Source organism: Chenopodium quinoa, unplaced genomic scaffold (assembly GCF_001683475.1).
Source record: "Chenopodium quinoa cultivar QQ74 unplaced genomic scaffold, ASM168347v1, whole genome shotgun sequence".
Lineage (NCBI taxonomy): Eukaryota > Viridiplantae > Streptophyta > Magnoliopsida > Caryophyllales > Amaranthaceae > Chenopodium > Chenopodium quinoa.
In genome coordinates, this window is record NW_018742616.1 from 2,031,313 (window position 1) to 2,052,998 (window position 21,686).

The following is a 21,686-nucleotide window of genomic DNA, read 5'->3' on the forward strand; positions in this document are numbered from 1 at the left end:
ACACGTCTCATGTTAATGGACTCTATAGTTAACCTTATAGGGCTCCTAAATATCAAAAAATACGTCTCATGTATACGGACTTTATAGTTATTCCTTTTCAAACACAATACATAATAGATGCTAATGAGTGTAGCTTATTTGGTTGTGAAGTCTTGATACTCTATATATGACATGAAATTGAATCTCGTCTACATTATTAGACAAGTTCAAGTACATAATTTTTTAAAGGTTCAAAAACGCTGAATAAGTTTGAGTAGCATCGATGGGAGGTTCAATAGTTTAGGGTTGTAGTTCGTTAAGTAAATGCTAAAAATTAAGATTAGACAAAATGCTAACCTTATTACTCTTGTAGATTAAGGAATCATGGCAACCTTTAAGCTATGTAATCTTGACCTTATTAAGGACTTAATGTATTTTGGTCTCTCTTTTATAAGGTCTGATTTGTACAGAGTAATCTCTGCAATTTTATCAAGTCATGTTTGGTCTAATTAAAATTTTTCTAGTTTGCTATGATCTGGTCTAATTGTAACAAAGATAGGCACTAAGACCAAATGCACTTCAACAGAAACTTAATTAGCTGACCCAAAATGCAGCTCACTATATTTGGAAAATAGTCGGGGACGTCCAGCCATGGAGTTACTTTGTACAAAAAATTGCAATAGATAGCAATAAAAAAAAATCAAAAAAAGGCAGAAAAATAATTCTGCAATATATAGACTTCATCATTTTATCAGAAATTAAGAATTTTATCTACAAAATTAAGATCAGCATAGTCTATACTTCTATAGGCTATACTTCTTTGTCAAGGACATTTCTCTCGAAAATTGGCATAAAAGAAGACTTGTATATTTCTTTTAGCTTGTTCCTAAATAAAAAATAATGATACAAACAAAATCTTGGAAGTATAAAAAAGAGAGAGTAACTCATTAGTTGATCACAATCTCAATGGCTGGAGTTCTTGCTCGGGAATTATAGCATCACTGTCAACAGACTTATATTGTGCTGTTGTTTGCTGCCTCCATTTCCAAACGAACCAAATCCCATAAACAAATAAGCCCGACATTAATGTAAGAATAACTGCCATAACCAATATTAAGTAATGTCGTTGCCACCAATTCCTGCATCATTCCAGAAATATCAATATAAGGAGAGCAGAAATCATTTTTACAGATGCAAGCATAAAACTTAGTAAAAAGAATGAAGCCGATGAAATGAATCAACAGTTTTACTCTAATTGCAAAAGCTAAATGCATTGACTATATTACTACTCAAATTGGAGACTGAGCGAGCCCAGGAGCCAACAATTTGAAGCCTAGAGAATAAGACAGTATTTTCTGATGCATTGCACTTAACCAGCTAGATCAACAAGGTGAAAGAGCGTGCTTCAATATTCAACTGAAACTTAAAACAGAGAATTTTAATGACGATCATAATCATCACCCACAATTAGTTAAAAACAAAATTGTTTTCAAGTGCAGATATTTAAAGGTTCACTGGCTCCAGAAACTGTCGAATAGATGCACATAAGGACGACTTGAACTAGTTTAGATAGTCTGAGCGGAAATGCATAGATGCATACCACTGGGTCCACTTATTAGCAAAGAACATAGAGGGCTGGACATGCTATATATAAACCAGCAATTGATGTTCTAGAAATTGAAAGAATGATTTTTACCGTTTCATAGGTGGCTCAACCTTCCAATCAACCAAGTTATAACTGCCAAAGGTTTCTGGAAGTTGGATATCATTTTTCGCTAAATGAGCAATTATATGCTGCACAAATAACAATCACGTTAAATATGAAATCTAATTTCCAGCTTCCTTCACTTTTAAACAATTTCATCAAGGAAAACCTACCATTGCAGTTGTGTTTGAGATATACTTGGCAGATCCTTCAGGATAGATGGCCCATTTTATCAGGGAACCATTAGTGGATGAAGCCAAATTTTGTAAATGAACCTGGAGAAACCAACAAAGATGCTATTTAACTGAATGATAAAGTTGACAAAAATCAGGGAGAAGTAATTTGAATTTTAAAAATGTATGCTTGTACACACATTATGAGAGCACAAATTAAAGCTATGCTTACATGGTGGAAAGCAAGACAATATCTTTTTAGAGTACTAATAAGAATTCACAATAATGCAAAAAAATGTTCTTCTAATACATTCTAGAGTAAGGAGGGAAAGTGTGATTGTCAAAAATATGAACATATCTTAGCTCCTTCAAAAGCATTGTAATCATAAAATCAACTTTACACTCAGCTTACCTGTGATATATTGACTTCCAGATCTCGAGCAATGAGACCAAACAACTCTGATACATGAGGCTTCAAGTCCGACTCTTTGATGCTCAAAGACATAGCAAATGTTATGAATCCCACTTTTATATTTTCTGAAATTAAAAAAGTCAATAACATGTGTAAATTTTTTTTATTTCTATCAGATTAGTGAACCCTAAATTCTTGGACCCTTGGCACCCTAGAGCAATGCAGGGAGCCAGGGAACCCCATTTGCATCAGGTGGGCTTAAACCTGGTTGGTGCAGGAAAGCCACCCAGGCACACACTATCTAGAAACTAATTATGTGGAGTACCCTTATCCCTTATGGCCTTATGTACCTTTGCATGACTTTTCAGACTGCTACTGCTCCAACACGCTTCTCTTATCAAATGGAAAAATGAACTACTGACATGTGAAGAAGCACTTTTCATGCTATAAAAATTCTCCTATTACAAAGTACAAACCACAAAAAAGAAGGTAACACTTAACAAATGTACCTGGAATAACATAACTAGGTACTCCATCAGGTGCTGATGCTGGAGACCTTCCTGGAGCTGAAACCTCTCCACTTGAAGGTGTGGGTGCAGGGGTTAGTGAAGTGTCATTTACACGAAATTTTTCCCATAATTCAGAACAGTTCGTTTTCCAAAATCCAACTTTCAAGCTATTGCGATCATACGTGACAAGAGTATTACGGACAATGATTCCTGTATTTAATTGGAAATAAATGACAACATTGCTTACAAACAAAGAAACAAAAGCTACTACAATGTCTACAACAGCACATTATACCTCCTAAAAGTGTAGTGGGATCTTTTCCATTCTGAAAAACTCCAAGGCAATATGCACCACGCACCTTTGAATGCTGAACAAGGAATGAAGTTATTGTAAGAAAAAGACGTAGTCTAATCTAGACCAGAGTCCCAACTATGTCATACCTAATCAACGGATTAGTATTGAAGAAAGTGATTGCAAAAGGTTAATTCATTATTAGCTTTAACGAAGAAGAAAAAAAGGCGACAAGATCACCTTAAATAAATAGTTTTCTGGTGACATTGAATACTTTTGACCATTTTCAAAGACCATATCAACTGTAGGGAACGCCTTTGAAAGTTCTGAAGACTCGCTGAGAGAACACAGATACACCAGAAAGTTAAAACATAGGATATATAACAGCTACAAAGTCAGTCTACATCAATGATAGTAAACACTACCTTCCAGCACCAGAAAAGCAGACATCATTATAATTGGGGTCAGGCCCACGGATTTGCTTAAGTCCATGGAGCTCATTGGTTAACTGCATCAACAAATAATAGTTATCTGACATGTAATTTGGCTAGAAAACATTACTAGAGCTAGACATGGAACAGAAAGGAGAGGAACAATATGGTACAAAAAAAATCACTCCTTTTGGAATAGAGATGCCAAATTAATGCTAAGGGCTAATCATCACTTCTATGTAGAACATCTGTATTCAATTCCAAGTGTAATTCTAACTCTACTTTTTGCACAATTGATACTTTGACAGTAAATAAACTATTAAGGACACTCCTCTCTTTATGTCGTTCTTTTAATTAGCTGTTCATGATTCATACAACAGACTCCATAGTGCTTTAAAAAATAAAAACAGTATTTTGTAATCATCATTTATGTCCATTCAACAGTATCTAGAATCAGAAATGCTAAGATAATAACAGCGATGCCCTTTAGAAACCAAGTCTTACAGCATGAATAAAAGCCGAAAATGCTTTTTCTGGTAAATAGGCGTATGTTGTACCACTATCCAGAACGGTTCCATGTTTTCCATCAAAAACCTTTGGATCGATAGGCAGCTTCTTCCCCGCAACATGTAATTCCTTCAGCTCAATATTGTAATAAGGACTGTTGCCATCCAGGAACTAGGGTAAATGTGTCAGATGTTAAGGAAAAAAAAAAAGGAGAGTTTATGGAAAAAATAATCCTTCCAACTCATACCTGCGGTCGGGATCAGAATGGCTGAAGACCATGTCAGAGGGGGGTGATATAGAACCAAGAATCATAGCACCACCACCTATACCCATTCCGCCATAACAAAGTGAAAAGGAATCGCTGATTACACCTTTATCAACAAGTTGATCGACAATGCTTAGTTCACCTCGACCTAGACCCATTATACCATCAGCATGCTGACTATAAAGGTCACCAGTTTCTGAAGTTTCACAGCCAAAAACAGCACGCTGGGGTTTAAGCTCGCTTTGATTGCCAAATGATACGATATCTTCACCAAGGACGCCACTGCTGGAACTCATTTCAGCATACCGTCTCTCATAAGCACACAGAACATTCTCAGCATCACATGTACAATCAGGATTGCATTTTAAAGGATGATAGGTGTTTGAATGATCTGGTTGGAACTTCGGATCCTGCAGATAGAAAATTAGGATGGGGCAAGAAAAAGAAGCAATAGTATTCTGGAAATTGAAGGAAGCAGAAAAAGAAGTCGCAGTATCCAACAAACCCATAATATTTTATTTTTCAAAGCCAGAAATCATCTTGTTGTCATGCAGAAAGCAATAAAACATGCACAAGAATGACAAGGAAAAACCTTTGGGAATTACAACAACCCATAAGTATTTCATACATGAACAAATGGACAAAAGAAAGAAAACAATAAAAACATACGAGTGTGTTCCTAACTTCCTACAAAAACCAGAACAAAAGTTTCCATCTTGAAAACATTATACAAAGTCTCCATTCTGAAAACATTAAACAAAGTAATTGCATACACCAATATCCTGTTTCCTTAAAGTCATTCAAATTCGATTTGGCAACCATACTATGACATAGCTTACTGCTTTTCGTTCTTCTAAATTATCATTGAAAGGAGTAATTTTAGATTAACTTCAATCCAAATTTCATCCTTTTGGCAAGTGCAATTAGAAAAACCAATTCATTTAGAAAGTCATTATAAATATTGAACTACACGTGGGGAGATTCATAAGATCATGCCACTTTCCTACTTCGCTGTTTATATACAATGTACTTGTCAGCACGTCGAATTACTGGTTCAAATTACACTATCACAGTAAATTTCAACCACGAGTGCATAGAATTCACAATTCTTAATTCATTTCAGAGTTTCACCCAATTAAATTTCTCACATTCATAAATCAACTATGATCAACAATCAGCGATCACAATTCACCGCAAAAAAAAAACACAAAACAAAATCATACGATCGCAACAAGATAATTAACATTAAACAAAAAAAAAATCACAGCATAATACCTGATGATGGCCACAGTGATCGCAATTTGAACACGGCACATACGTAACAGTACTCCCTGTATCAACAATCAACGCAAACTCCTGCGGCGGAGTTCCGATGTAAAGCCTCGTCGTATAATACCTAAAAAATCAAAATTAAAATTCCAAAACAATCATTAATCAATCAATAATCATATAATTAGGGAAGAAATTAAAATTAGTTGTTCAACTAATACAAACCCATTAGAGAGAAGATCATCGAAGAGATTCATGCGAGCATTAGGAGGAATACGTTTAGATTGAAGATTTCGACGTATTTTATCGTCGGGAATTTGAGGAGAGAGAGTGAGAGGAAATACTAGAGGTGTACGGCGGTTGTTAGGGAGTACGGAAGTTGGATTTACGCCGGAAAATGTGGATGTGAGGAGGAAGAAGAGGTGGAGGGAGGTGGTGGTTATGACGGCGAATCGGGTCATGGTGAGTTGAATCGGGCGATTTTCCGGCGAGTTGGGTGGTTTTGTGGTTGACTGACTTGTAAGGTTTGACTCGGTAGTCTGTAAGATGGTACAAGTGTGTATTAAAGAGAAGTGTAATATATCAGCTGAGAATCTGAGATGTGTTGGATGAAAGTGGAAAGAGAGAGTAATTAACTAACGTCCAACCGTAGCTGCAATATCAGGTTAATGGTTAAAGGCGTGTCAAATGGGTTGATCGGATTGCAAGGTTAGGGTCGAGATTGAGTCATTAGGTTCATGATACTGTTGGAATTTATTTTCAACATTAATGTTATATGTGAAAGGATTCTTGCACATGGAGAGAATATAGAGGAAGTGAGTGATTTCATACTAAACATTTGAATACGAGTTATAAAATGTGCTTGAGTGTGGTTTTGATCTAGTGATTTGCTAGAATAAGAAATAAGAATATGAGAAAGCCAATTAAAAAACCGTCACAATATTTTCCTTTTTAAAAAGCAATATCAATATATGTAATCAAAGACCGGTTGGTACTTGTTAGAATCATTTCAATGTATAATTTTATATGTCAACTTTTTATACTTTGCTCTTTGATAATAATTAAGTAATATTATTGGTTAGAGTTCCATGTGTGTCAAAATTCAAATGTATCATTCAGACAGAGAGTAAATTTTTTTAGGTTTGGACTTTGAAATGTTTTCTTAAACTAGTTTTAATCAAGTCTTTTAGCTTTGAGATTTTCCTGTAAGAAGAGTGGTTGATTTTCCTTAGAGTTGAATTTTATGTTACATATATGTGCATCGGTTGTGTTAGATATAAGGTATGTAGGACTGTAGGTGAATTTCAAGTTAGTGTGTTGTTGAATCTCGCGTCCATCTTTTTGTTAATCGAGACAATTTTCTTTGTCAAGGTAATTAAAGTCATGATTACATGCAAGAGTTAATAAATTCAACTCAACTTAAAGGTTGAATAAATCATCCATGTTCAAGTATAAGGTAAAGTACTAGTTAAATACAATGCACAATCCCAAAAAAAAAAAAGAAGCACAACATCACAAGTAAAGAAAAATGAACAACTGTGATGTAGAAGATATCTATGTCCTATCTCTTTTGATTTTTAAGATAGAAGTATACATAAACTTTCACAAGTCATAACTAGGCCTGGTTATTGGGTAGGGCTATCCAATGGCAAAAGGGTCGGGCCTAATACTACAGGGTTTTGACCCTTTAATTTTGTAGTGGACAGGGTTTTTATAGGGTCTTATTTTATAAGATTTTTACAGGGTTTCTAATTAGAGCCCGATAATTTAAGAATTAAAATAAAAGGCCCAATAATAATGGTTAAGGGTCAACCTCATTCACCCCTTCTCTGACTTAACCCCAATAATAATTTCCAGAAACCTTTCTCTCTCCTCCATTGAAGCGCACTCAGAGTTCTCCGTTGAAGCCGCTTCTCAGCTTCTCAGGTATCGTCATTTTCTCTCTCTTAATTTGTTCTTCAATTTTGATTCATGTTTTCGTTTTGTTAATGTTTGATCGTCGACATTTGCTTTTTTGTTGCGCATTTTTGGCTCAAATTGTGATACTTTTAATAAGATTGATTAAGAGGAATTATTTCTGTATAATTGAAGTACACATTTCAGTCCTTTAAATCATGTTCCCGAGGCAGAGTATTCGATAATTTTGCCATTCGATTAGGTTAGTGAGTTTTTGAGAACCCACAAATGTTGGTTGAATTCAATTTAACTTTTTGTAATTATTGTTTTGGTGATTATGAAGATGAGTTAAATAACCTGTTTCTTTTTGCAAAATTGTTGGTATAGGATGTATGTAAGACATTTACAATTTTGTTGTCTTCAATGCTGAATTATGCTTTTCTTCTCTTATGCAAAGTTGTGATCATTTATGCTTGTGAATTTTGTATATGTTACAGTATATGATATCAAATGTCAATCCTTGTAATACTACACTTTGGTTAATCAGTTCTTTGGGAAGGTATTGATGTAATTTGACAGTAGAATAGATATGAAGGTATATACAATAGTTAAGCCTTGGTCGTATATACTTGTGTTTTTGTTTAAATTGTTTACGTTTCATTATCTGCCCCTTTGTTGTAGCTCTCAATTCTCACAGAGGAGTAGAGGCATCTCTATGTTTTCAGTGCTTAGTTTCATAGCTTATTCTGTTTCTATCAGTGAAGCTTTAGTCTATAGATGCATTTGTTCTAATAACTCCCATTAACTGTTGGTAATCTTTCTAAGTTTGAAATTGTGCAGTGTGTTCCTTAATATGGATGATGATACTACTACTACTACTACTTCTACGACACGTGATGATGGATATAATGAATACATCACTCCGCAACGAAAGAAAAAGAAGAGGTCTAAATTAAAGTTTGGAGAGAGCTCATTGAAGGGAAGAATGTTCAAGGTGAGAGAATTGCTACATGTGTACATTGTAATTCTATTTTATCCGCACATCGTGATAGTGGTACATCTCATTTGAAGCGTCATTTAGAGAGGTGTGCAAATAGGCCTCTAGGACTTACATTTGAGGAAGATAATGATGAAGAAAATTTTGTTTTTGACATGAATGAACTTCGAAAAGAGTTTCTTAATTTCATTATTGAGGGAGGTCATTCATTTACTATAGTTGAAGAACAAGTATTTAGGAAAATGATGAAAAGAGCTACCCCTAAGTTTAAACCATTTGGTCGTGCAACCACAAAGAGAGATTTATTGAAGGCTTATGTATTGGAGAGGGACAAATCATACTAGACAACATTTCATTTGTGTCACTTCTCACTTTGTTGATGATTCTTGGAAACTCCGTAAAAAAATTCTTAGGTTTAGGGCCTTGGCTCCTCCATATGATGGGGTAAGTATTGCTAATGAGATTTGTATGTTTCTTTGCCAATGGAAATTAGATGATAGGATACTCTCTATCACCGTTGATAATGCAACTTATAATGATTTAACTTCGGAGTTTGCTTTTAGTATTGGTGGAAAGACTGTTTCGGCATCGCGAAGTTCATTAAAGTCAAAAACAATTAAAGCTTTAGTATGCATGCAAGATTGGCATCGTGAAAGCAATCAAGTAGAGGTTGATAGTGAACTTGAAGATGAAATCATTGAAGAAGAAGAGGATGATGATGCAGACCCTTTCTACTAGGTAATATTCTCCTGTTCATTTCTCTAGCCTAGAATACAGTAAGGAAAGACAACCTTATTTCTGTTTTAAATCTAGCAAAAGGAGCTCATAACTTGCTAGTTCTGTACATTAGCCTGTATATACTCTTATTCCTTGGCAGTGTTGCTGAATTGGTGCTGCTGCCAGGGATTTGTGCTTGTTGGTGGGACTATTTGGTTGGCTTGCAGTGCTGTTGATAATTCTGCTTCTGGGATGCTGTTGGATGCTTCTGGCTAGGCTACTGTCTCTGTTTTGCCAGGTCGCTGAAGCTGCCATCTGCTTGTTCCTGTTTTGCTGCTGGTCATGGAACTTGGAGTAGTCACATTATATTGCAATAGTGCTTAAACATTATATTGTTTGTGGTTCTGTAGCCTTATATATTGTTTATTTTTTTCATTAACTGTAAACAAGAGTATTTTTTCTAGATAATATTACCTTCATCAGCATTCCTTTCTAATACGAAATGTCATACCACGTACTCAGTATGTTTATACTCCCTTCTAAGTAAATAATTGTTATTTCGTACCAATACTCCAAGGATTAAATATATAAATGATGACAATTTTACAATGCATCATATCATCAATATTTTCAAGTAAAGGGAAACTCTTAGCAGATTTGTCACCACACGGAAACTCACTACTAGAAATAGGTTGATTACAGACGGACTGCTTCCGACGGATACGTATTTCCGTCGGAAAAATCAGAAATTCTGACGGATTTTTATTCCGTCGGAAATTTCCGTAGGAAAAGTTAGGCTGTTCCGACGGAATATTCCGTAGGAAAAGTAAATTACCAACGGAAATAAAATCCGTCGGAAATTTCCGATGGAATATTCCGTCGGAACAGTAAACTACCAACGGAAAAAAATCCGTCGGAAATTTCCGACGGATTTTTCCCTCGGAACTATTAAAAAATTAATAAAAAAAAAAATTAACCCTGTGTTCCCTTATTTCTCCTCACAGCCGCCACTCCTTATTTCCCCCTCTTTCCTCCCTTTCTCTCTCCTCTCCTCTCTATTTTTCTTCTCTTCTCCTCAATTTCGCTCTCCTCTTCTAGTCTCACTCTCCTCTTCTCCTCCATTTCCCCTTTCACTCTCCTCTCTGTTTGTGGTTTTTCGTCTTCAACAACAACGTCCACCACCAACATCAACCACCGCAACCACCAACGTCAGCCGCCGCAACATCAGCACCAACAATAACGTCAACCACCAACATCAACAAACAACAACGACGCAACAACCGCAACAAATTTGAAGTTTTTTTTTTTAATATGTTTTTATTTTTCTGATTTTGGTTTTAGATTCGTAGAATTAGTTTGTGGTTTTTCGTTTTTTTTTTCGGATTTTGATTTTCCTACTTTGTATTATTCAATTTGTGTAATAGATCTGTTTTTGTTTGATTTATGGGTTAGATCTGTTTTTTTTTTATTTATATATTTAATTTTTTTTATTGCGTTTTCTGAATTCTTCGGTGGTTTGGCTGGGTGTGATGGTGGGCGGGTTAGGGTTAAGGGGGGGTGAAGTACGGTGGTCAGGGTGGGGATGGTGGTGGGTTTTCTGGCAGGTGTGGGTGGTCTGGGCAGGGCTGGATGGGGCTGGGTGTGGGTGGGTCTGGGTAAAGGGTGGGGTGGGTCTGGGTAAAGGGGTGGGGTGGTTAGGGTGGGTCTGGGTTAGGGTGGGTTTGGGTTAAGGATGGGGTGGTTAGGGTGGGTCTAGGTTAGGGTGGGTGGTTATGCGTGGGGTGGTAAGGGTGGGTCTGGGTTAGGGTGGGTGGTTATGCATGGGTTAGGGTGGGTCTGATGTAGTGGTGGCTGGTGGTCTGAGGTGGTGACACGCCGTGCCGGTAGTGGCGCGCCGTGTTTTTTTTTGTTTTTTTTGCAGGAGATTCCGACGGATTTGTATCCCGTCGGAATTTTCCGACGGACTTTCCGGTGGCCGGAATACTTTTTCCGATGAGTTAATTCCGTCGGAACAGTGTTTTCCGACGGAATTGGCCATTTTACCTACAAAGGGTGTTCCGACGGAAATTCCGCCGGAACAGTGTTTTCCGACGGAATTTAGGGTGTTTCCGACGGAAAAATTCCGTCGAAAATGGCTTGTTTTCTAGTAGTGACTCTGATAGCCAAAAGTAGAAGTTAATGGCCCGTTTCACTTTTACCTTGACCTGACCCGACCCTGACCCGTTAAATATTCATCTTAACCCGTAACCGACCCGCCCAATAACCACCCCTAGTCATAACACTTCAAGGCCATATAAAACACATGAAACTTTCTATTGCAAGTACTATGTCAATATTGTGCAATTCTTTTTTAGTTAACCAAACATTAATGCGTATGTAGTACAACAATACTATAATAAGTTAATAATTCATACCTGGTAACCCTTCTTATATTATACAATATGTAGCACTTGTATAAAAACTTAAAATAATTTACACGATCTTAAAATTTATTTTGTCGAAAAATAATTGAGCATTATCCGATCTCCCGTATGGAAAAATGAGATGAATTAACCATGACCATCATATTGAAGTGTACTGTAAATACATTTGTTATACATCATCATTCGTGATTATTCTTTTTTCATGATTCATGATGAGGAAGCAATGCAAGAATTGAAGCAAAAGCCACTACAAGTTTCTAGAGACTTGTAAGCTATGTATAACTTTTCTGAAGCTCATCCTTCACACCACATTTACGAAATCAACAACTTGTATTATTTTGTAATTTTGTATATAATTAACTAGATCACAACAACCAAGATTATATAAATGGCAATAAACCTCATCCATATTCTTTGTCTATCTTTCCATCAGCTTAACGTGTTAGTTTAATTTTTGAAGTTGCATGATCCTAATAATACACGTTATTTATCCATTCACCTACACATGCATTACTTCTAATTTTTATTTATTTAGTTTTACCAAGAAGCCATCTCATTTTTATTAAATTATCAGAGCGCCAACAACAAAACTTGTGCATGATTGAAATTAAACCCATCCAAAATCCATCTTTTTACACCAACGCTAACATATTACAATACTTTTGCGTCTATATCAATTACTCCTAGCTTAGTTGATTAAAATATCAAAAACTACTTTGCAATAGTCAAAACTTAAGATCAAATCACGCCTACATCATTGTTGTTTTTCTACAGTAAAGACATTTGTACTACTTATACTATTTACAAAACTTTAATTTTCTGTCTTACATTGGAGCAGTTTACCTATATCTTTGACTTGGCATATCAAATAACCAATAACCTTTCCTTCAAAACATGCGCAATCTTTTTTCTCTCTCTTTTTCTCCATATAAGTATGTTTACGCACACCCATCAAATAATTGTAATAAAGCAAAGCCTAGCATAATTTGAAGGCGGCTAAACATTATCCCCCATGGATATCTTTCTTGAGTTTATGGGCAAATCGGTCATTTTCATCATCTCCATCGTCGTCATTTTCCCATTGTTGAAGAGGTTGTTTTGGCAAGAGGGCCGCCTCCCCGCCACGACGTATCGAGGCAACCCGAGCACAGATGGTCCATTTTGTTTGGTGTGCCTCGATGGAGTGGTTCGAGGCGACCGAATACGGGTACTGCCTAAATGTAAGCATTGCTACCATGTTGAGTGCATAGATGCATGGTTTAAGTCTCATTCTACGTGCCCTGTTTGTAGGGATCAAGTTATTCCTGTCCTTCATCAAGAACAAAGACTTAAGAAGAGAAATATTGTTTTTTCTATGTTATTATTTGTTGAAGATTTGTCTAGCAAATTGGGTTATCCTCTTGATTTTGGGATCAGCTTACTAGTTTCACGTGTTTGATAATTTAATTACTAGCTAAGTAGCTATAGAAATAATGAATCAAGATAAGAATTAATTTAGCTTTTTTTTCAACCTTTTAAGAAGCTAAATGATTCAACATATAATTATGTATGTGAGACAATTCCTTTGTTAATTTAATTGGTTCCTTCTTATCTCTCACATTTTGGTTATATGTATTTATAAATGAAAAAAAAATACCTTTGTAGTTAATATAATACATATGACATTGGTTTTTTCCTTAAAAAAAAAAAGGGTAAATACTACGTATATAACATTGGTTTAATCATTGAAAAAATTGCTTGTTTAATTCAATTTTATGAATATTGTAAATTTTTACGTAAATTTTAATTATTATGTTACATTCAATCAAAATCAAGGAACTATGGACATTCTAGTAAACATATACTCCGTACTACAAGTACTTCATATAACGAACCGATTACATAAAATGATGAGTGAGCCAAGCAAGCAAGATGAATGGGTAGCTTAGGAGAAGTACGTAGTAATTTGGACTCTAGAAGAATTATCTGGTGTTAATTTTTTTTTTAAAATATGCTTATTATGGAGTATGAATCAGACCATATTATAGCGCAGCCCACCAGGAAGTACATGGTACAAGAAACAAGATTACCAGTAGTTGGTAGTAAATCTTATCATTGCTTGACATATGACATTAGAATTGGACTTGCTGGTAAAGTGTTCTAGAACATTAAGAGTCATTATGATTTGATTTACACATACAGCAACACACTACTTAGTCAAACTTGAAAAGAGAATATATATACATGGGGCATGTACGTCTCTAAATTTTATACTTCTTCTACTTTGTTTTATTCACTCCACGAATTTAAATTTTATTACTTTAGTTAAATGGAGTTTCTTTTTTTTTTTTTTTTGGGCAGGATAGTTTAAGTGGAGTTGATAGATGGATTATTAAATAATTGACAAAAGTAGATATAATGATGTGAGAGTAAAGTAATAATCTTTACCGTTACAGTCATTATTTATGATACGAGACAATTTCAAATAAACAAATTTTTAAAATCAAAACTTACACAAATAATAGGAGACGGGTAAAGTATTGATTTAAAATTTTTATGATATTACTCTTTTTGCAAAAAAAATAAAAAATTCTACTGCTATTCTTGACATATGTGGGGTTTCTATTAGAGACTTTCTAGTCAGCTTGTCACACAATTACATAACTGCTTTTTCATTAAAAACAAGGTTCATAAAAGGTAATGAGTACATTGAGTAGTGTCACTAATATAAAGTTGATGTATTAACTTGTTTAACAATAAAATTCCTAGGGCCATTATTTTCTTTTCTAGAAAGATGTAATGACTCATGAAGATTTGATCTTGTAGTCGTTTTCTTTGTAAAAGAAGAGCCAATAGTAAATAGTTAAAGTGAAACGTTGTCTATGTGAGATTCTAAATAATGTATATTAGTAGATAATTAAAATGTTAAGGTAAGATATGTTTTAAAAAAAGTAAAAATAGCCTTACAATACAAGTAACAAATTATTTGCTTCACGGGAAAATCCAATTAAAGGACATAACACATAACCACTACTACATACAAAGTATTTATTAATTCTTATATTAAATTACGGAATAAAAATAAATTATGTATGAACATAAATGTAATTTACAGGAAAAAAAAAATTAAAAAAAATTGTACGTCTATACCATCCCTTTGAGAGGAGGCTATGAGAATATTTATTTTTTGAAAATATTTATTTTTAAAAAAATGCTATAATTAAAATATTTTTGGGTTAGAGTACATGTAAGATATTGCAAGAATGAAAATCGTTTCAATTGTATGATTCGTATAAATTTTCAAAGACACAATGCAAAAGTATTAAGCAAGACTAATGGTGGGTTATATTAGCCTAATGTATAATTATATGAACTTATCTTATCTAATCTAATCTAAGCTTATTTAGATAATCCTTATCAAAACTTATTAGTAGTACTAGTGTCTTTTAGTAGTTCTTCTTACAAATTTACAATTAAAAAATACAATTGAAAAATAATAGTACTTCCTCCGTTCTTGTTTTATTGCACCATGGGTGATTTTACGTTTGTCAATGCATTACTTTGACTATTAATATCTTTAATTATACTTTTGTAAAAAGTATACAAAACTGATTTTTGAAAACTAGATTTCTTGACGGAATGTAATGAGATTCCCACATAAATATGTTTTTCATTACGAATAAATCACAAAAGAAGGTCAAAGAAATTATGTAAATAGTGTAAAAGTCCTTATGGTACAATAAAAGAAAAACGGAAGAAGTATAAAAATTGGAGTATTGAATTGGGCCAAATCGAATAATGATATGAATCAAACCCAACAGTCCAACCCATTTATCAAGCTTTATGGTTTTTCATTTTATTTTTTAGTTTTTGTTTATCTGCAGAAGGGAAGCTCAACATATCAAAGTGAAGCATTAGCAATGGCATTTCTCTCAAATTGAGTAATTTTTGCAATTTTTGCCAATTCTGGTTTGTTCTTCTTCTCCCTCCTATTTATAGATGTTATTCTTTTTCTTTCTTTACATTTTTTTTTACTGATTTAATGTTTCTGTCATCAACAAATACTGCAATTCGTTCCCAATTTTGCGTTTTATTCACTGAATTTTGTGGCAATTTCTTGCTTTCAATTCTATTGTATTTTCCCAATTTTGCGTTTTATTGATTGAATTTTGTGGCAATTTCTTGCTCTGCACTTGAAATTTGTTACAAAGTTGGGCAATTTCCTGCTCATTTGGGAATTTTAACTTTTGCAATTTTTTTTCAGAAGTATATTCGAGCAAATTATGGGCTGAAATCACAGGAATATCAATGTTTATATAAATTAATGTGTCTGTTTTCAACAAATACTGCAATTCATACCATTTTTGCTTTCTTGCATTGAATTAATTAATTATATTGCTATGAAATTGAAGTTATTATAATGTTGGATAATACTCATTTGGGGTTTATATTTTTGCAATTGGGTTTTAATTTATAGAAATAATCGAAGCAAGTTATGTTTTGAAGTTACAGGAATAAATAAACAAATAAATCTGAAAGAGGATGGCTTGTAGCATATCGTCTTGTGCATTTCTGATATCATCAGACTTGTTTCGACCTCGAATGAACAAACCCACTTCACTTTCTTGGTCTTCTTCTATGCCCCAATTGAATCTCTCACTCAATTCCAGACCTAATTTGTCAAATTCCTTTCCGAAACAGGTACTATTCTTGCTTCATAATTCTTCTTTTAAGTATGTTAGTATGTATGTGCTGTTGAAGTCTCGGGTTGGAATATTGTTAGGATATATTTTTGGCAAATATCTTGTATTTTAGTTATTTCCCTAATATTCTAGACTATCTTTTATTCTAGGTTTAGGGACTTTTGTAACCTATATATTTGGTTGAGCAATGAATGAGAAGGCAAGCCGCATTAGTGCAAATTTCTACAACTATATTCGGGTGGAGGGAGTATATTTAGCCTTTTCTTGAGTTCCATTATATATATATGGTTTATTCATTTGTCGTGCTCTTCACTTTCTAGTGGTAGTGTTGTTTTAATGTAGTGCTTCCTAGTTCCTTTCCTCTTGTTTCAAAATAATTGGCAACAATAAACATTTGGTATTAAAAGTTAACATTGATGTGGATTTTTTTTGAGATTTTGTTTAGTTAGTATGTCTGAGATTATCATCTATGGCTTTTGATATGGGAATAAGCATTAACAGTAAATATCTAATGTGGCTTTTCATATTATGATCAGAGTAGAAGTATGCTTGAGAATGTGGTTTACATTATAATTTTACTTGTTGGTCTAAATGGATTCATCATGTCGGACATATTCAAAATGAGATCACATTTCTTCATCCTTCCAAGCATATGCATATGCAATATACTTTGATTGGTTTTTATGCTAGTCATCAGTCAGATGGTTGTGCTTGTCTGCTTGAGAAACAGCGAGTTTAATATCTTCCTTTGATACCAGCCTTGTATGATATCCAATCAGAATGATCGATTTGGGATGCATTCTCTAATAGCAGAAATTTAAACAATTCTGGCTTATTGAAAGAAAAAGTCTTTAGCTATGGCAACAATGAGTACATACTTTTATTGAGTGAACCGTAGTTGAAGTTAGGTTAAGGCTTTATTGATGTCGCATATCTGAGTACCATGTTAGTTGACTAATTGTTAGACAATTAGCTGGATTATGATGAAAGTTTAGGCATGGAGTAGATGGTGTAATTGTGTTTGCATCAATCTTTCTAGTATGATTCTGCAGCCAAATCTCAAGGTGTATCATTGTTACTGAGCTCAACTTTGTCTGAGAGACATATACTTTCCTGTTCCAGCAATTTCTTGGGACTGATTTAATCTTTTGTTTGTTCTCAACGAAAGCCAAAGCCATGTCACTTGTAGTGGCCTTAATCTTACATTCTAAAATATGCAGCAGTTGACCTTAGATTTTTTGTTGTTTGAAGAAATATTTGCTCTTTCCTATAATAAAGGTTTTGTTTGCCTTTTCATTTTCCCACCTGAATTTCAGTTATTTATATAGGACTTTGTCGTTCAAGCAGCCTGGACCAGGAGATCTCGGGGAGAACCAAAGAAAACCGGGAGGAAATCATGGAAACAACGGACTGATATGTACTTGAGACCTTTTCTGCTGAATGTTTACTTCTCAAAGCGATTCATTCATGCCAAAGTGATGCACCGTGGAACCAGCAAAGTGATTTCTGTTGCCACCACTAATGCCAAGGATCTAAGAACTACCTTGCCATCTCTAATTGATAATAATGCCTGTAGAGTGGTGGGTAAGCTCATTGCTGAGCGATCAAAAGATGCCGATGTATATGCACTGGCTTATGAGCCTAGAAAAGATGAGCGAATAGAGGGCAAGCTTGGTATTGTCCTAGATACCATAAAAGAAAACGGGATCATATTTGTAGACTAAAATTTCAATTATTTAGTTATGATGTAGAGCAAAATTATGTGCTTGATGGTAGCTTGCTTAAGTTAATTGGCATTTTGATATTTTTCTATTATAATCCACCCATCAGAGGCAATCTTCAGGGCTTCAGATGAGTTAGTGTGCAAATGTGCAATTGAGAATTTAAAGGGGTAATCTTGACTGTCATAGTCACTTAGCATCACAGACCATTTACAAACTTCAAAGTAAAAATGATTTTGCATTTTTCTATGTATCATAATTTCATAGTTGATGCCATCAATCAACTGCAGGGCAAGTGAAAAATAGGCTGTATTCATATAGAGAAAATAAGTAAATGCTCCTTGTAAGTCATAGACTCGTTCCGAGCCATATTAACAACAATCTTAGATGAACTTGCAAGGGAGGAAGTCACCTTGCCAGGAGTCATTCTTTGTGAAAAAAAACTATTATCCATTGCCTTTGGTTCAAATAATATTGACATCATGACAAAATCTGTAAAGCAATGAAAAAATATCTGCAGAAATTTCTCGTACTGCAAGAGTAAGGTGCCGTGATCAACTACAATTCCTATTTTCTAGCCAAACATCAAAACTTCCAAATCATTGTTTTCTTCCCCTTCCTTTCTTTGATGGCTGAACCTCCATTTGTTCTTTCCCCGTGACTTCTGCTATATCGACTGCAGAATACAGAAGTGGGACTTAATATCAGCAAAATGTGACAATAAAAGAGCAACTCTAAATTGTTAGAAAATCATAAACGGTCGCAAGTAGCAACATCTTAGGTCTACAATCATTTTTCTGTGTACTGAATACTGCTCCCTTGGTTAATCAATCCAACACATTATATCCCATGCGAAGTGTGTGTGTGTGTGTGTTTGGGGAGAGGGGAGGTCAATACTACATTTATAGTCAAAGTACAATAATATAATCAGAGATACATACTCTATCATTAATTTCAAGAATCAGAGATACACAGTTATCTTCAGGGGATGGTGCCCCTTGGAAGTTGAGAAATAGAACAGAAAATGACTAGTACCTTCAGGACCTCGAGCCATCAAAGCAAAAAAAATATTGTTAAGCTTCTCCATTTTCTTTGCATCCTGTGCTTGGTCAGTCTTAAACTTGAGGCACTAGTAAAGAGATCACAAAAGCAAAGACAAGACTCAGAACAAGGATCCATAAACTAAAACAGTTATAATAAATGAACAAACATTAGAAAATGAGGTTCACATTCACAAGTCAAAACAAGGATCCAGAAACTAAAAACAGTCAGAAAAATACCTCACCCCTCGGTCCCCCTCCCCCCCCCCTTCCTTCTCTTTTTTTCACTGTGTACTTCAAAAAAACCTTTACAAGTTTTGGTGTCGCACCATATGCATAAAAGACCAACTAAATTACCAGGAGATCATGTGAGCGCATGCATACATACGATGCTAAAAGTGTAGCTACTATTCCTACTAACGTTTCTTACCACTTTAATTATAACAGCAATTAAGCTCCATGGGCCACAGTAGAAAGAAATGACAGAAATAATACCATAGCCAGCATATTCCTGATCACTTCAGTGATAATAGCCCCTAAACCAGGCAGTTTTAAAAATGATAGTAATCAATTAAGGCTGGTAACAACAGACAGCCACATTTTCTATCACATTTCATATATAAAGTAAATCATCATAATTAAAGATCAAATTCAGCAACATTTGTCAACTTCTGGAGCATAGCAACCCCTTATTGCTCAAGCCATGCACTGCAAAAAAAGAAGCTATTCTGCTAAATAGGTCAGACTCTCTACAGACAAAAGAGTATCAATTATAAAATTTAAACATGTCCAGTTTATCACTCACTTTAATATATCTTATAATTGCACCCTTCAAAAAACATACCTTAAGTAATTAGCCTTGACAAGATTTGATATAATCCAACAAATACTACAACATAACCCCAAAACAAATCCTCAATATACTAATAGCTTGATCTCAATACAATAACCCTTCACGGTGATGTTCTCATTAGGCAGAATTGAGTTACTCTACTTCAATGTGCTATTTAATACAAATTACTTCATAGCATAATGCAATATAGAATCTAATAATCCATATATCTAATGCCACTAATTAGCGCAAAATGCAGTTATGACCTTATAATTCACTTAACAAATCCAAAATACCTCACCACTACATTATAGAAATTACTAAATCACCAAACACTTTTACAGAATCTACCATCTGCAATCAGCTGATCAATTCTACTAACATAAAACCATTATCTGCTAGTTTTCAAACAAGCTTCATATCGAAAATTTCTTCCACCCACAACATTTTCTAAAGACATCACTTCTATCATTCACACAGCCAAATTGGGACAATGTTAACAATAAAAACCCTAAGGGGTCGTTTGGTTCACTAAGTTGGAATGGATTGGTATGGATTCTCAAACTTGGGTGGTATGGATTCTCATACTTGAGTGGTAGTATGGATTATGAATCCTTGGAGGGGAGGTGGGTATGAGATTCCAAGAGAATGGGGTGGAGTTAGAATCCCCCCGGTATGAGATTCCATACTTAAATAGCCCAACCAAACAAACAAAACCATGGAATGTATTCTGAATCCATTCTAACCCATTCCAAGAAGCTCAACCAAGCAGCCTCTAAGTTTCATCAGTTGCCCTAATCTACACTCTATTGGCACATTTTAAGCTTCAAATCCAGATGGGTATTGGAGCATGATCATCAAATATTTAACAAAAACCACGGAAAATTCAGAACACTGCCATTCTAGCAAGTTCAGTATCAATCTAAAAGGGTGTAATTCGAAATCCAACACAGAAAAACACATCAAATTCCCCCCCCCCCCAAAAAAAAAAGCATGAAGAAATCGAGCAATACCTCCTTATTATCAGTAACTTTGAGAACCAATTTTCCATCACAATGTCGATATTTCATCGAATAACGAGTCTACATTGAAACGAGAAGCATAATCAAACCCAATTTCTTACAAAATTCCAACAACTAAAATTTGAGGGAAAAAAAAAGATTAAGTTTGAATGATGGTGTACAAGACTTACAGATTCAGGATCGGCGCGAAATAATTGGACGGATCGCTCGACGAATTCATCCCACGAAGTTACGTACACCATGATGAAGTTGGAGAGAAAAAGTGAGAATTTTTTTCAAGGGTTTTTGTGATTTTGTTTTTCTGCAAGTCGTTTGCAGAGAAGACAGTAAACGTATGTCTTAGGCTTTTGATTTTGGTTTTTGCTTGTTTTTCATTTATTTGGTATTTTTTGTAAATTTGGGTAAAGTAATGGGTATTTTGGAAATTTAGGTGAAAAAAAATATTACAGAGTAGATCAAGAAGTACTCCGTATTTGTAAGCTTTCAAAATTAAATATACATTAATATTTACATAATTTAACTCGAGGAGAAAAGTCTCTATCCACAATGACTTGCGTTCATTTTAGAAGTTAAATATAATACAAAAGTCGATGAGTACTGACAAAATATGAGTTTTAATTGATACCAATAAAGAAGTATATCGCTTCTTAACTCTGTTAAAATAAACACTACTAATTGGTCGCGCTTGTCCGAAATAGTCCCAAGCCATCATTGACTAAGCAAGCCCCATTTGTGTGCGTTCTACCTCATTCCCCACAACTAGCTCCACAAAGCATGAGATTTGGACTAGTCTTACACCCTTACCTTTTTGCTT

At 34.6% G+C, this 21,686-nt stretch overlaps 3 protein-coding genes across 4 annotated transcripts; 1 reads left to right on the top strand and 2 right to left on the bottom strand.

Moving 5' to 3' along the window:
- Positions 1 to 679: 679 nt before the first annotated feature.
- LOC110721580 (aspartic proteinase nepenthesin-1-like) lies at positions 680 to 6,219 on the bottom strand. The gene is made up of 12 exons (XM_021900757.1): positions 5,768 to 6,219; positions 5,549 to 5,669; positions 4,256 to 4,683; positions 4,006 to 4,162; positions 3,496 to 3,578; positions 3,311 to 3,407; positions 3,074 to 3,146; positions 2,779 to 2,988; positions 2,270 to 2,394; positions 1,858 to 1,959; positions 1,676 to 1,773; positions 680 to 1,118 (listed from the first exon to the last, which is right to left on the bottom strand). The coding sequence occupies exons 1-12, from the start codon at positions 6,001 to 6,003 to the stop codon at positions 935 to 937; spliced, it is 1,914 nt and encodes a 637-aa protein (XP_021756449.1). The 5' UTR covers positions 6,004 to 6,219; the 3' UTR covers positions 680 to 934.
- Positions 6,220 to 15,334: 9,115 nt separating this feature from the next.
- Positions 15,335 to 18,107, top strand: LOC110721582 (50S ribosomal protein L18-like). Of its 2 annotated transcripts, none has more exons than XM_021900759.1 (3): positions 15,335 to 15,523; positions 16,067 to 16,255; positions 17,586 to 18,107. In XM_021900759.1, the coding sequence occupies exons 2-3, from the start codon at positions 16,097 to 16,099 to the stop codon at positions 17,979 to 17,981; spliced, it is 555 nt and encodes a 184-aa protein (XP_021756451.1). In that variant the 5' UTR covers positions 15,335 to 15,523; positions 16,067 to 16,096; the 3' UTR covers positions 17,982 to 18,107. The 2 variants fall into 2 exon arrangements, with proteins under 2 accessions (XP_021756451.1, XP_021756450.1); XM_021900758.1 differs by having other exon boundaries at positions 15,336 to 15,523; positions 16,061 to 16,255.
- Positions 18,108 to 18,272: 165 nt separating this feature from the next.
- LOC110721583 (signal recognition particle 9 kDa protein) lies at positions 18,273 to 21,249 on the bottom strand. Its single transcript, XM_021900760.1, has 4 exons — positions 21,043 to 21,249; positions 20,864 to 20,932; positions 19,014 to 19,107; positions 18,273 to 18,654 (listed from the first exon to the last, which is right to left on the bottom strand). Exons 1-4 carry the CDS (start codon positions 21,112 to 21,114, stop codon positions 18,578 to 18,580), a joined length of 312 nt encoding a protein of 103 aa, XP_021756452.1. The 5' UTR covers positions 21,115 to 21,249; the 3' UTR covers positions 18,273 to 18,577.
- Between the last annotated feature and the right edge of the window lie 437 nt (positions 21,250 to 21,686).